The sequence below is a fragment of the Brachyhypopomus gauderio genome, chromosome 17 (assembly GCF_052324685.1).
Source record: "Brachyhypopomus gauderio isolate BG-103 chromosome 17, BGAUD_0.2, whole genome shotgun sequence".
Taxonomy (NCBI): Eukaryota; Metazoa; Chordata; class Actinopteri; order Gymnotiformes; family Hypopomidae; genus Brachyhypopomus; species Brachyhypopomus gauderio.
In genome coordinates, this window is record NC_135227.1 from 522,181 (window position 1) to 534,680 (window position 12,500).

Sequence of the window (12,500 nt, forward strand, 5' to 3'; positions counted from 1 at the left end):
GAGAAGGATGAATGAGACGGAACATGAGAGCATGAGAGAGAGAGAGGGAGGGGAGAGAGAGAGAGAGGCAGTAATTTGCCAGGGAATGATTGTGAAGGCACACGGCTTCATGCTGGTTGGTGGTGGGGGGGGGGGGGGGGGTGATCAGAGTGATCTGAGCGATTCCATCACCCCAGTCGCACGCTACACGCTCACAAATAAGACGTCGATACTTATTGAACGGGCCACTCGGCTACTAGCTTCTAGTCAGAGCTCTGGACACCACTCAATCGCTCCAACACGCGCTTGCACATGCGCGTTGTACACACACACACCACACACAGCACACACACACACACGCCAGTTCAGTTTGGCCTGAAAGCAAACCAGAGAAAAGACAGAATAACCACACAAATGCGCACACACTCCCTCACACAGTGACACATCCACAAACACACAATAGCACATCGCTCCATTTATCGTCTACACAAAAAACACACAAACACACAACTGGCTTTAAGCACCTCTGAGGCCCCTGAGCTCCTCGGCACCAGGTGCATAAAGGATACAAGTTCTGGTAGAGGGGGATGAGGGATTTGAGGGCCCGGCTGGCGTTGATGGCAGTGGCTCGCACCACGGTGGGTAAGATCTTCCCATCCACGATGGCACCGTCGAACAAGGGCCCGAAGAAAGGCACCTGGAGGGGGAGAGAACGTCAGATAACGCACGTCTGTACAGAACCGGCACACGCACCAGGGCACACGCACCAGGGCACACGCACCAGGGCACACGCACCAGGGCACACGCACCACGGCACACGCACCACGGCACACGCACCAGGGCACACGCACCAGGGCACACGCACCAGGGCACCACGCACCACGGCACACGCACCACGGCACACGCACCACGGCACACGCACCACGGCACACGCACCACGGCACACGCACCACGGCACACGCACCACGGCACACGCACCACGGCACACTTTCGTTTCTGTCTGTGTTGGGAGATCGTCGCTGATCTAACTTCACCTCAGTTTGATTTGTGAAGGTACTTATATTTGAGAGATTGACATTTAGCTTTTACAGGCCCATCCACATTATGTCTGACAGCCTGAACTACTACAAGAAGAATCGTCAAATGTCTGTCTGCCATCTTCCCGCGCGCGTGACAAGAAGCAGACTCCCTGCCGCACGCTTAAACGGGTCGTCATGGCAACCAGGCCTCTGTGGGCCTGAAGCAGGCTGCCCCCGAATCGGGTCCGGACCCCGGACGCGTCTCCCACGCCGAGTGGCCAGAGGTCTCCGGCCGACCCGATTTGTGTGTGCAGACTCGCCTCGGGCTTCTTAATGATCTGGACGCTGAACATGTGGGTTCTTGACGGGGTAGATGACGATGAGCACGTCTCCGAACTCGGTGGGGATGATTCCACGTCGGTAGTCCCGCGTGTGCTCCGACCACACGATGTGAACCTCGTCGTTACCCAAGTGCCGTAACTGTGGGGGAGGGGGGAAAGTGAGAGGTGAGGTCCACACGCAGCGCTCCACAACCTTGGGCACCGAGTCTAACGGACGTTCGGCGTCTCTCTGTGACTTCGTGCATTTATCCTCTTGGCGGGTTTGAAGGGGACGTGCGTGTGCTGAGGCGGTGCCTCGTGGCCCGTCCAGGGTCGTCCTCTACGCCGCTATTAACCTTGAGCGGCTGGAGGGGCGGGGCCTCCCGCTCCCTGACAACGCTTCGCATCCATCTTCCGTCACCTCACTCAATCACCGCGGCAACTGTGACTGACACCAACAGCCTACCGGCTCCGTAGCGGCTTAAGAAAATAATACACTTGAACCGAAAAAGTCTAGCGGCTCGGTCCGCGTGAGCGGGGCCGTCTTTAACGAGACAACGGCCGTGTTTAGCGTCTGTGTGGCGCTGTAAACACAGAAAACAGCACGGGCGGTGCGAGGGGTCGGGGAGGGGTGGGGGGGGCTGCTGTCCGGGTCCAACTGGATGAAGGAGTGAGCTGTGGGCAGCCGCGCGGCGCCGACACGCTTTAGTGTCGCTTAACGTGGTTTAGTGTCGCTACCGGGCCCATTTCACTGCGCCCGGCGCATACAACAGCCCCCGCAAATCCAATTTGGCCCTGAAGAGTCATGGTGGGCTCGTGGCGAGGGGACAAGCCCAATCTAATTTGGGTGGAATATGGTGAGCTGGAGCCACCGGCTCCCCCTTCAGGCGGCTGACGGGAGCGCACGGAGCTCCGCCCCCCCCCCGGCCCCAAAGGCGCCGTTGCCATCCACTGCCACGCCACCCGCTCAAATTACAGCTATGAATTACACCAACGCCATGCCTCTCGCCACTTGGTTTGAGCGTGTGTGTGTGTGTGTGTGTGTGTGTGTGTGTGTGTGTGTGTGTGTGTGTGTCCGGGGGTGGGGGGGATAAAACGATTTAGTGTTTATTGGAAGATAAGCGAAGTCCGAGCTGCACAATCTTCCTGCATCTCAGCCATGGTTTTGTCCTCTGGCTGTGTACGTGACTGCTCACACTGACCACTCAGGACACAAGCTGGAGTCTGAGACTCGAGAGTGCGGGGGTCTGAGACTCGACAGTGCGGGGGTCTGAGACTCGACAGTGCGGGGGTCTGAGACTCGACAGTGCGGGGGTCTGAGACTCGACAGTGCGGGGGTCTGAGACTCGACAGTGCGGGGGTCTGAGACTCGACAGTGCGGGGGTCTGAGACTCGACAGTGCGAGGGTCTGAGTCTCAACAGTGCGAGGGTCTGAGACTCGACAGTGCGGGGGTCTGAGACTCGACAGTGCGGGGGTCTGAGACTCGACAGTGCGGGGGTCTGAGACTCGACAGTGCGGGGGTCTGAGACTCGACAGTGCGGGGGTCTGAGACTCGACAGTGCGGGGGTCTGAGACTCAACAGTGCGAGGGTCTGAGTCTCAACAGTGCGAGGGTCTGAGACTCGACAGTGCGGGGGTCTGAGACTCGACAGTGCGGGGGTCTGAGACTCGACAGTGCGGGGGTCTGAGACTCGACAGTGCGGGGGTCTGAGACTCGACAGTGCGGGGGTCTGAGACTCGACAGTGCGGGGGTCTGAGACTCGACAGTGCGGGGGTCTGAGTCTCAACAGTGCGGGGGTCTGAGTCTCAACAGTGCGGGGGTCTGAGTCTCGACAGTGCGGGGGTCTGAGTCTCGACAGTGCGGGGGTCTGAGACTCGACAGTGCGGGGGTCTGAGTCTCAACAGTGCGGGGGTCTGAGACTCAAGAGTGCGGGGGTCTGAGACTCGACAGTGCGGGGGTCTGAGTCTCAACAGTGTGGGGTGGAGGAGATGGCTCTTAGGTTGCCCAAACAACAAAGTTGTGAGTCAACCGGCAAACAATCCGTTATCTGTTCCCTGTCGTCCCGCGACGAGACAGCCGGCCAAACAGCACGATGACGGCTCGGGAAATTTAAAGCTCACGGCTAAAGATCCACCTGCTCATTACAGGCAATTAGCGAGCGGCTTCTACGCGACACTGCGATGCTACTGCAGTTCACACCCCTCCACCCCAAACCCTGCCTACCCTCTCGCTCCGAACAGGAGGGGCCAGAGAGGAGGAGAAGGAGGAGGAGAAGGAGGGAACGACGACCCTGCTTAGCTACAGCCGTGACTGTTCCTCCATTCAGACCGACAGCTGTAATCCTATTACAGTTCTCCGATCTCACTTCAAACCGCCGCCCCTCCCCCACTCTTTCATATTGTCACGTGCGCTCATTAATAAGTCCTGGGAGGACATTAGCGGCTTTTCGCCCCGGCTTGGCCCAGAAGACGTATGCCGAAGGAAGCGGGTGGGGGCAGCTGGAGCACGATGGGTCACCCGGCGCCGGGCCACCCGCCGGCTCGCACGAGCCCGCACCGCGACCCCAGAGCAAAGATCGTTAGCGCTAATTCTGTCGTCTATTTGATTCCTGCTGCCCAGCGAAGAAGGAGTGAGAATAAATACGGGGGGAGACGAGAGAGAGGGAGAGAGAGAGAGAGAGAGAGAGAGAGATGAGCAGCTACACTCGTCTTCTGGAAGATAAAAGCAGGAGGGAGAATGGGCCGCTGCAGGAGGACGAGTCTGAGTGGTTCTGTATCATTACTTCCTCACGTGTGAATGGTTCTGTGCCGCTCGGCCCCCTCTCAGCGGGGAGGGGCCTGGAGGGCTCGTGTCGGCACACGCGGGTCAGCGGGCCGCTGTGCGGCACTTCACCCAGGCCTGGGAGAGGGCGGGGCCATGGGGAAAGGGCGGGCCCACAGGTATCCCCGCCCCCCCACTCCTGATCTCATAGTAAGCAGTCACAGGTAGCGACAGCAGGGGGGAAAACGCGGCTGTTTACGAAACGTGCTTCGACCTACGGAACCTCCTCCCCGTACGAACGTGCGTCGCGCGCTCGCGGCCGGTACCTTTTTGGTGAGCGGGTCGTCGTCCGAGTCAGGGAGCATGCGCGTGGACACGTGGAACATGACCTCCACGGTGGAGGTGGCGAAGTAGGGGGTGGTCAGGCCCGTGCTCTTATTACGCTGAAGACCACCCATGAACCCACAGTGACTGGTGAGGTTCACCTACACACACACGCAGGACAGAACCATCACAAAAGCTCATCACATACATCAGACTTGTCTTCATATTTAAGTATTTGATGTGTATATATTATTTATGGGCCTGTAGGGAGGGACGTTGAGGGGACACCCACCTCCCAGCCCAGCCCTGCCACAAAGTCCTCGTAGGCCTGACTGCCGCTGGCGTTGGACAGGATGGAGTGTTTGTCCTCTTGTCCCTCGGCCACGTAGAAGACGGCGATCTTGTGCGTCTCGCGGCTGTATGGGGGAGAGAGAGACCGGTCTCAGAGCGCTGGTGAGCGGTCGTGTGGGGGAGGGGGAGAGAGAGACCGGTCTCAGAGCGCTGGTGAGCGGTCGTGTGGGGGAGGGGGAGAGAGAGACCGGTCTCAGAGCGCTGGTGAGCGGCCGTGTGGGGGAGGGGGAGAGAGAGACCGGTCTCAGAGCGCTGGTGAGCGGCCGTGTGGGGGAGGGGGGAGAGAGAGACCGGTCTCAGAGCGCTGGTGAGCGGCCGTGTGGGGGAGGGGGGAGAGAGAGACCGGTCTCAGAGCGCTGGTGAGCGGCCGTGTGGGGGAGGGGCGCGTGCTGCTGTTCTCACCATTGCCTGGAGTCCAGGTTCTTCAGTTCCCTGAGGAGCTTCTCGCTCTTCTTCAGCAGGTGGAAACTGGACCTGCGGGCGAGAGGTCGGCGAGTGAGGGGAGAGGTTAAACACCGCCGCCGTGCGGGGGAGGGGGAGAAAACCCCCACGGTGAGAACCTGAGAGTATGAAGCGATCAGCTCGATGAACCCCAACCAGCCCTCCACCCAAACTCGGGCCACGCTGGCCACTCGTTAAAGACACAGCCTCCTTAATTACGTCCTTGTCTTTCAGATTCCTGGAAAAACGTGATGGCCGGTGAAAACACGAACGACGTGACAAACAATTCCTCACGCCCGTGTGACGAGGAGGAGGAGGAAGATGAAGAAGGAGAAGAAGAAAACCCACTTCTAAAACCCACCCAAGCCATCAAAGTGACAGGACGCCTATCTGTAGGCTTTTCTGTTCAGCCTGCTCGTAAATGCGAACTCATGAAATAATGTGAGATAATGTAACAGACTCTCTCTCCCTCTTTCTCCTCACGCTTACATGAGTCACTGGTAAAAGCCGCGGCAGGCTCTGTAAAAGGACTTTTTTGTTTCGTGCTCTTTTCTTCGAGCCGGGCTCCTCTTTATTAGCTTGTTGCGGTGTAATGGTCTTCATTTTGCCCATTGAAAGTGAGCCATTTGAGAGGCGTGCGGCGGGGCGCGTATGAAAGAGGGGCATTAGGGGGGGCGCCCACGCTCGCCGGGCTCGGGACGGCGGGACGATAGCCACGCCTGAGCCACCGAGCGCCCACAAATGAAGCATGAATGCCTGGAGAGCAACGGCGGGACAATTCCTCATTAAAGAGGCCCGAGCTCGTGATCCTCCGCTTCTCCGCCGCTAATAACCCCCACGTCCGGCTTCTAAAGACACGCGGGCGCACACGCGCACCGCAGCGCACGCACGCACGTGCGCCGGGGAGACAGACGGCTTCTAAAGCCAGCGGGCTTTTATTTGCAGCCTGAATATCAGCCCTGAATGAGGCTACGCGGATGACAGAGATCCTCAAGAATTAATCTCCCGTAAGAGCACACGCACGCACGCACGCACGTGTGCTCACACGAGTGAGGATGCTAGGCGTTTTGTTCCACTCCTACGACAATGGGCAGAGCCATTTTCTCCTCGTTGCGGGATCAGAGCTCATGTACATCATAAAAATTTATGTCATTTCATCACTGCACAAGGAAAAAAAAATTACAATTATTCATAATCTGGAAATATTCAGCCATTTCAGGTAATATCGCCTATTAGGGGTGAGAAAAAAGCATCTTGTGTGTCTCCACAGGTCTCGAAGAGAAAAGCAACTAACGAGCTGATGAGGAGGGGAAAAAGCTGATTGCTTTAAGCTGATCACACACACACACACACACACACACACACACACACACACACACACACACACACACACACACACACACACACACACACACACACACACACCAGAGACAGGATGTTTGCACACATTATCGGAGTTTTGCAGCAGCACCAAACGCAGTTACACCAGTGCCGTAATCCGGCCACCACTACCTGTTTCGGATCAGGACACGTGCGAGAGTTTTGGGCCATTCGTGTTTACCATAGACTGCTGGGATCCACTGCTGACATACAGGAACACGCGGCACCTTGGCGTTTCAGGGTAGAGGTGAACATCACGTGTGATCAGGGGTGTGGTGGGCAAACAACATTTGAAATGTTGTTTCACAAAGTCTAAAGTATAATCCAAACTCAAATCTTAATACTAACCCTACTCTAACTCTAGTCTTAATCCTAACCCTACTCTAACTCTAACCGTCTCACTTCCACTACCCCTAACCCTAACCCTAACCCAACACTAACCCCTAACCTCTCTTCCCCCAACACTAACCCCTAACCTCTCTTCCCCCAACCCTAACCCCTAACCTCTCTTCCCCTAACCCCTAACCTCTCTTCTCCCAACACTAACCCCTAACCTCTCTTCCCCAACTCTAACCCCTAACCTCTCTTCACCCAACACTAACCCCTAACCTCTCTTCCCCTAACCCCTAACCTCTCTTCCCCAACACTAACCCCTAACCTCTCTTCCCCCAACACTAACCCCTAACCTCTCCTCCCCAACCCTAACCCCTAACCTCTCTTCACCCAACACTAACCCCTAAACCTCTCTTCCCCAACACTAACCCCTAAACCTCTCTTCACCCAACACTAACCCCTAACCTCTCTTCCCCCAACCCTAACCCCTAACCTCTCTTCCCCAACACTAACCCCTAACCTCTCTTCACCCAACACTAACCCCTAACCTCTCTTCCCCAACACTAACCCCTAAACCTCTCTTCACCCAACACTAACCCCTAACCTCTCTTCCCCAACACTAACCCCTAACCTCTCTTCCCCCAACACTAACCCCTAACCTCTCTTCCCCAACACTAACCCCTAACCTCTCTTCCCCAACACTAACCCCTAACCTCTCTTCCCCCAACACTAACCCCTAACCTCTCTTCCCCAACACTAACCCCTAACCTCTCTTCCCCAACACTAACCCCTAACCTCTCTTCCCCAACTCTAACCCCTAACCTCTCTTCCCCAACACTAACCCCTAAACCTCTCTTCCCCCAACCCTAACCCCTAACCTCTCTTCCCCCAACACTAACCCCTAAACCTCTCTTCCCCCAACACTAACCCCTAACCTCTCTTCCCCAACACTAACCCCTAAACCTCTCTTCCCCCAACCCTAACCCCTAACCTCTCTTCCCCCAACACTAACCCCTAACCTCTCTTTCCCCAACACTAACCCCTAACCTCTCTTCTCCCAACCCTAACCCCTAACCTCTCTTCCCCCAACACTAACCCCTAACCTCTCTTTCCCCAACCCTAACCCCTAACCTCTCTTCCCCTAACCCCTAACCTCTCTTCTCCCAACACTAACCCCTAACCTCTCTTCCCCAACACTAACCCCTAAACCTCTCTTCCCCCAACCCTAACCCCTAACCTCTCTTCCCCCAACACTAACCCCTAACCTCTCTTTCCCCAACACTAACCCCTAACCTCTCTTCTCCCAACCCTAACCCCTAACCTCTCTTCTCCCAACCCTAACCCCTAACCTCTCTTTCCCCAACCCTAACCCCTAACCTCTCTTTCCCCAACCCTAACCCCTAACCTCTCTTCCCCAACCCTAACCCCTAACCTCTCTTCCCCCAACCCTAACCTCTCTTTCCCCAACCCTAACCCCTAACCTCTCTTCCCCCAACACTAACCCCTAACCTCTCTTCCCCTAACCCCTAACCTCTCTTCCCCCAACACTAACCCCTAACCTCTCTTCCCCCAACCCTAACCTCTCTTCCCCAACACTAACCCCTAACCTCTCTTCCCCCAACACTAACCCCTAACCTCTCTTCCCCAACTCTAACCCCTAACCTCTCTTCCCCAACACTAACCCCTAACCTCTCTTTCCCCAACACTAACCCCTAAACCTCTCTTCCCCAACCCTAACCCCTAACCTCTCTTCCCCTAACCCCTAACATCTCTTCCCCCAACACTAACCCCTAACCTCTCTTCCCCAACACTAACCCCTAAACCTCTCTTCCCCTAACCCCTAACCTCTCTTCCCCCAACACTAACCCCTAACCTCTCTTCTCCCAACACTAACCCCTAACCTCTCTTCCCCCAACACTAACCCCTAACCTCTCTTCACCCAACACTAACCCCTAACCTCTCTTCCCCCAACACTAACCCCTAACCTCTCTTCCCCAACTCTAACCCCTAACCTCTCTTCCCCCAACACTAACCCCTAACCTCTCTTCTCCCAACACTAACCCCTAACCTCTCTTCCCCAACACTAACCCCTAACCTCTCTTCCCCTAACCCCTAACCTCTCTTCCCCCAACACTAACCCCTAACCTCTCTTCCCCTAACCCCTAACCTCTCTTCCCCCAACACTAACCCCTAACCTCTCTTCCCCCAACCCTAACCCCTAAACCTCTCTTCCCCCAACCCTAACCCCTAACCTCTCTTCCCCCAACACTAACCCCTAACCTCTCTTCCCCAACACTAACCCCTAACCTCTCTTTCCCCAACACTAACCCCTAACCTCTCTTCCCCAACACTAACCCCTAAACCTCTCTTCACCCAACACTAACCCCTAACCTCTCTTTCCCCAACACTAACCCCTAACCTCTCTTCCCCAACACTAACCCCTAACCTCTCTTCCCCCAACACTAACCCCTAACCTCTCTTCCCCAACACTAACCCCTAACCTCTCTTTCCCCAACACTAACCCCTAACCTCTCTTCCCCAACACTAACCCCTAACCTCTCTTCCCCCAACCCTAACCCCTAAACCTCTCTTCACCCAACACTAACCCCTAACCTCTCTTTCCCCAACACTAACCCCTAACCTCTCTTCCCCAACACTAACCCCTAACCTCTCTTCCCCAACACTAACCCCTAACCTCTCTTCCCCCAACACTAACCCCTAACCTCTCTTCCCCCAACCCTAACCCCTAAACCTCTCTTCACCCAGCACTAACCCCTAACCTCTCTTCCCCAACACTAACCCCTAACCTCTCTTCCCCAACACTAACCCCTAACCTCTCTTCCCCAACACTAACCCCTAACCTCTCTTTCCCCAACACTAACCCCTAACCTCTCTTCCCCCAACACTAACCCCTAACCTCTCTTTCCCCAACACTAACCCCTAACCTCTCTTCTCCCAACCCTAACCCCTAACCTCTCTTCCCCTAACCCCTAACCTCTCTTTCCCCAACACTAACCCCTAACCTCTCTTCCCCCAACACTAACCCCTAAACCTCTCTTCCCCAACCCTAACCCCTAACCTCTCTTCCCCAACCCTAACCCCTAACCTCTCTTCACCCAACACTAACCCCTAACCCCTCCTCCCCCAACCCTAACCCCTAACCGTCATGGCCTGGTGGTTAGGGAACTGGTCTTGTGACCGGAGGGTCATGGGTTCGATTCCCAGACCTGAGGCCATGACTGAGGTACCCCTGAGCAAGGCCCTTAACCCTCAATTGCTCACTTGTATAAGAATGAGATTAAAAGGTCGCTCTGGCGTCTGCCAAATGCCATAAATGTAAATGTAACCGTCTCCGTTTTCCCCCGACCCTAAATCCTAGCTGGCTCGTCCCCTAAGCTGACCCTCGTCCCCGGGACCCTAAAACTGAACCCAATCCTGCTTCCCTTACCCCTCACCCTTGAAAAACGAGTGAGCCTGTGCACCAATGGTTAGATAACCTCTTCTAAACCTTTCCTCAGAACACTAACCCTACCCTACCCTACCAGTCACCAAAGACTCTCAACAAACTGCCCTGTCCTGTGAACCAGGATGGACGGAAGAGAAAGATCTGACGGTCATGGGAGAGTTATTATGGGCTGTCGATGTTCGGGGGTATAAAACAAGGGGGATGTGGGTGATATATAGGCCATATTCTACATACTGCATTAACAATCTGCCTCATAACACCAAACCTCCTGGAGGGTACCAGTGTCCTGTTTGATCATGTGATCGACTGTAGCTTGTGAGCACAGAACAAACACCCATGTGAACAATAAGTGTAATTAAACGTCATCTAATCCAACGGCGCTTTGTTTATAAGGCCCATTTACATACTGTGGCCCTGTGCGTGAGGACGTGCGACGTGTGGTGTGGGACACGTGACCCGTGACGGCGGCCCTCACCTCTTCTCCCAGGAGTTCATGCCCAGCATGTTGAGCAGGAGTCTGCAGTAGAAGAAGGCGGACTGGGGCCTCTGCGGTGCCGGTTCTGACTGACGCTCCGCCCTCATGTTCAGCTCGTCTCCGCGCCTCGATGCGAACTCCCGCTCCTCGGCGCACTGCTTCAGCACGGCGTTGATCACGTCGTTCTCCTGCTTCTCCGAGACGCAGGCGGGGGGCGGAGCCGGGATGTTGAGGGGCGTGCCCGCCCCGCTGCAGGCACTCGGGGCTGGAGTAGCCCAGGTACTGCAGCATTTCGTCCAGGGCGTCCTCCCCGTCCTGCAGGGAGGCCCAGCTCGGGACGGCCTCGCGGCACACCCGCTTGGCCCGCGGGGCCATCAGAACCGCCTCTTCCTCCTCCGCCCGCCCTCCATCCTCCTCCACGGCCTCCTCATCGCGCTCCCTCTGCATCTCCTCGTTCTCCCCGAGCTCCTCCCCCTCCTCCCGTTCCGCCTCCTCTCCGCCCCCCTCCTCTCCGTCGCCCCCCGGAGGATGGGAGGCTCCGCGCGAGGCCGGAGGCCCGGCGGGGGCGTCGCAGTACGGCGGCCCGTAGAGGACGGCCGAGTCCCACGAGTGTTTGCCCGAGATGTCCCGGACGATGAGGCGCACGCAGGCGTTGGTGGTGGCCAGCCCGGCGGAGACTCCACCCCCCGGGAGGCCGTCCTCGGCCCGGATCTGCAGGCCGGAGAGCAGGGTGGTGCCGTTGAGAGCGAAGAACTGCAGGTTGGGGGTGTGGAAGAGGTCGGAGGCCAGGTCGCTGCTGTGGCAGTACGGGTTGTCGTGGTTCTCGCACACCTGGCTGGTGAGGGTGGCCGGCCCGCCGCTCATGGGGTAGTGACCCAGGTGGTTGACCAGATGAGAGATGACCGTCCGCGCGGCGATGGAGATGAGACCGTGTTGGATACGACTCCTCACTGCAGGCGTGGGGGAGGTGGAGACAGACGGAGAGGGGAGACGTTAATAATAATAAACAAAGGTTTAAGAAAAAGTGACAAAATGAAAAGAGGTGAGAGAAGCAGAGAGAAGGAGGTGAAGGTTGGAGAGGAGAGAGTGTGTTTGTGTGGCATGTGTGAGAGCAGGAACAAAACTCCACACACACACGCACACACACACGCACACACGTGCGCCCTCCGACACACACACACACGCGCAAACACACGTGCACCCTGCCACACACGCACGCATGCAAGCACGCACGTGCACCCTCCCACAAACACGTGCGCACGCACACACACACACGCGCCCTCCCACACACACACACACACGCGCCCTCCCACACACACACACACACACGCACACACACGCGCGCCCTCCCACACACACACACGCACACACACGCGCCCTCCCACACACACAAATGTAAAACATGTTGCTGATATTTGCTCCACTGTGGTTTGGTGCTGTGATTTGTGTCCTAGTTTACACGTGATGTTCACAGACTCTGAGCTGGACCTGCTGCTCCTGGACTTCACTCATACAAACACATCTGGGGTGGGGGGGGGTGAGCAGATACCCCACTGAGTGGCACTCCCTCTCTCTCTCTCTCTCACTCTCTCTCTCTCCCTCTCTCTCTCTCCCTCTCTCTCTCTCTCTCTCTCTCTCTCCCTCTCCCCCC

The 12,500-nt window shown here is 56.6% G+C and overlaps 1 protein-coding gene across 1 annotated transcript in view; it reads right to left on the bottom strand.

Annotated features, from left to right (window-relative positions):
* Positions 1-358: 358 nt before the first annotated feature.
* Positions 359-12,500, bottom strand: part of ralgapa1 (Ral GTPase activating protein catalytic subunit alpha 1) — a 66,103-nt gene continuing 53,961 nt past the window's right edge. Inside the window, 8 exon segments of the mRNA XM_076977601.1 lie at positions 359-676; positions 1,319-1,354; positions 1,356-1,478; positions 4,406-4,564; positions 4,696-4,819; positions 5,157-5,228; positions 10,850-11,094; positions 11,096-11,799. Coding sequence (XP_076833716.1) covers positions 410-676; positions 1,319-1,354; positions 1,356-1,478; positions 4,406-4,564; positions 4,696-4,819; positions 5,157-5,228; positions 10,850-11,094; positions 11,096-11,799 — 1,730 coding nt within the window. The 3' untranslated portion in view covers positions 359-409.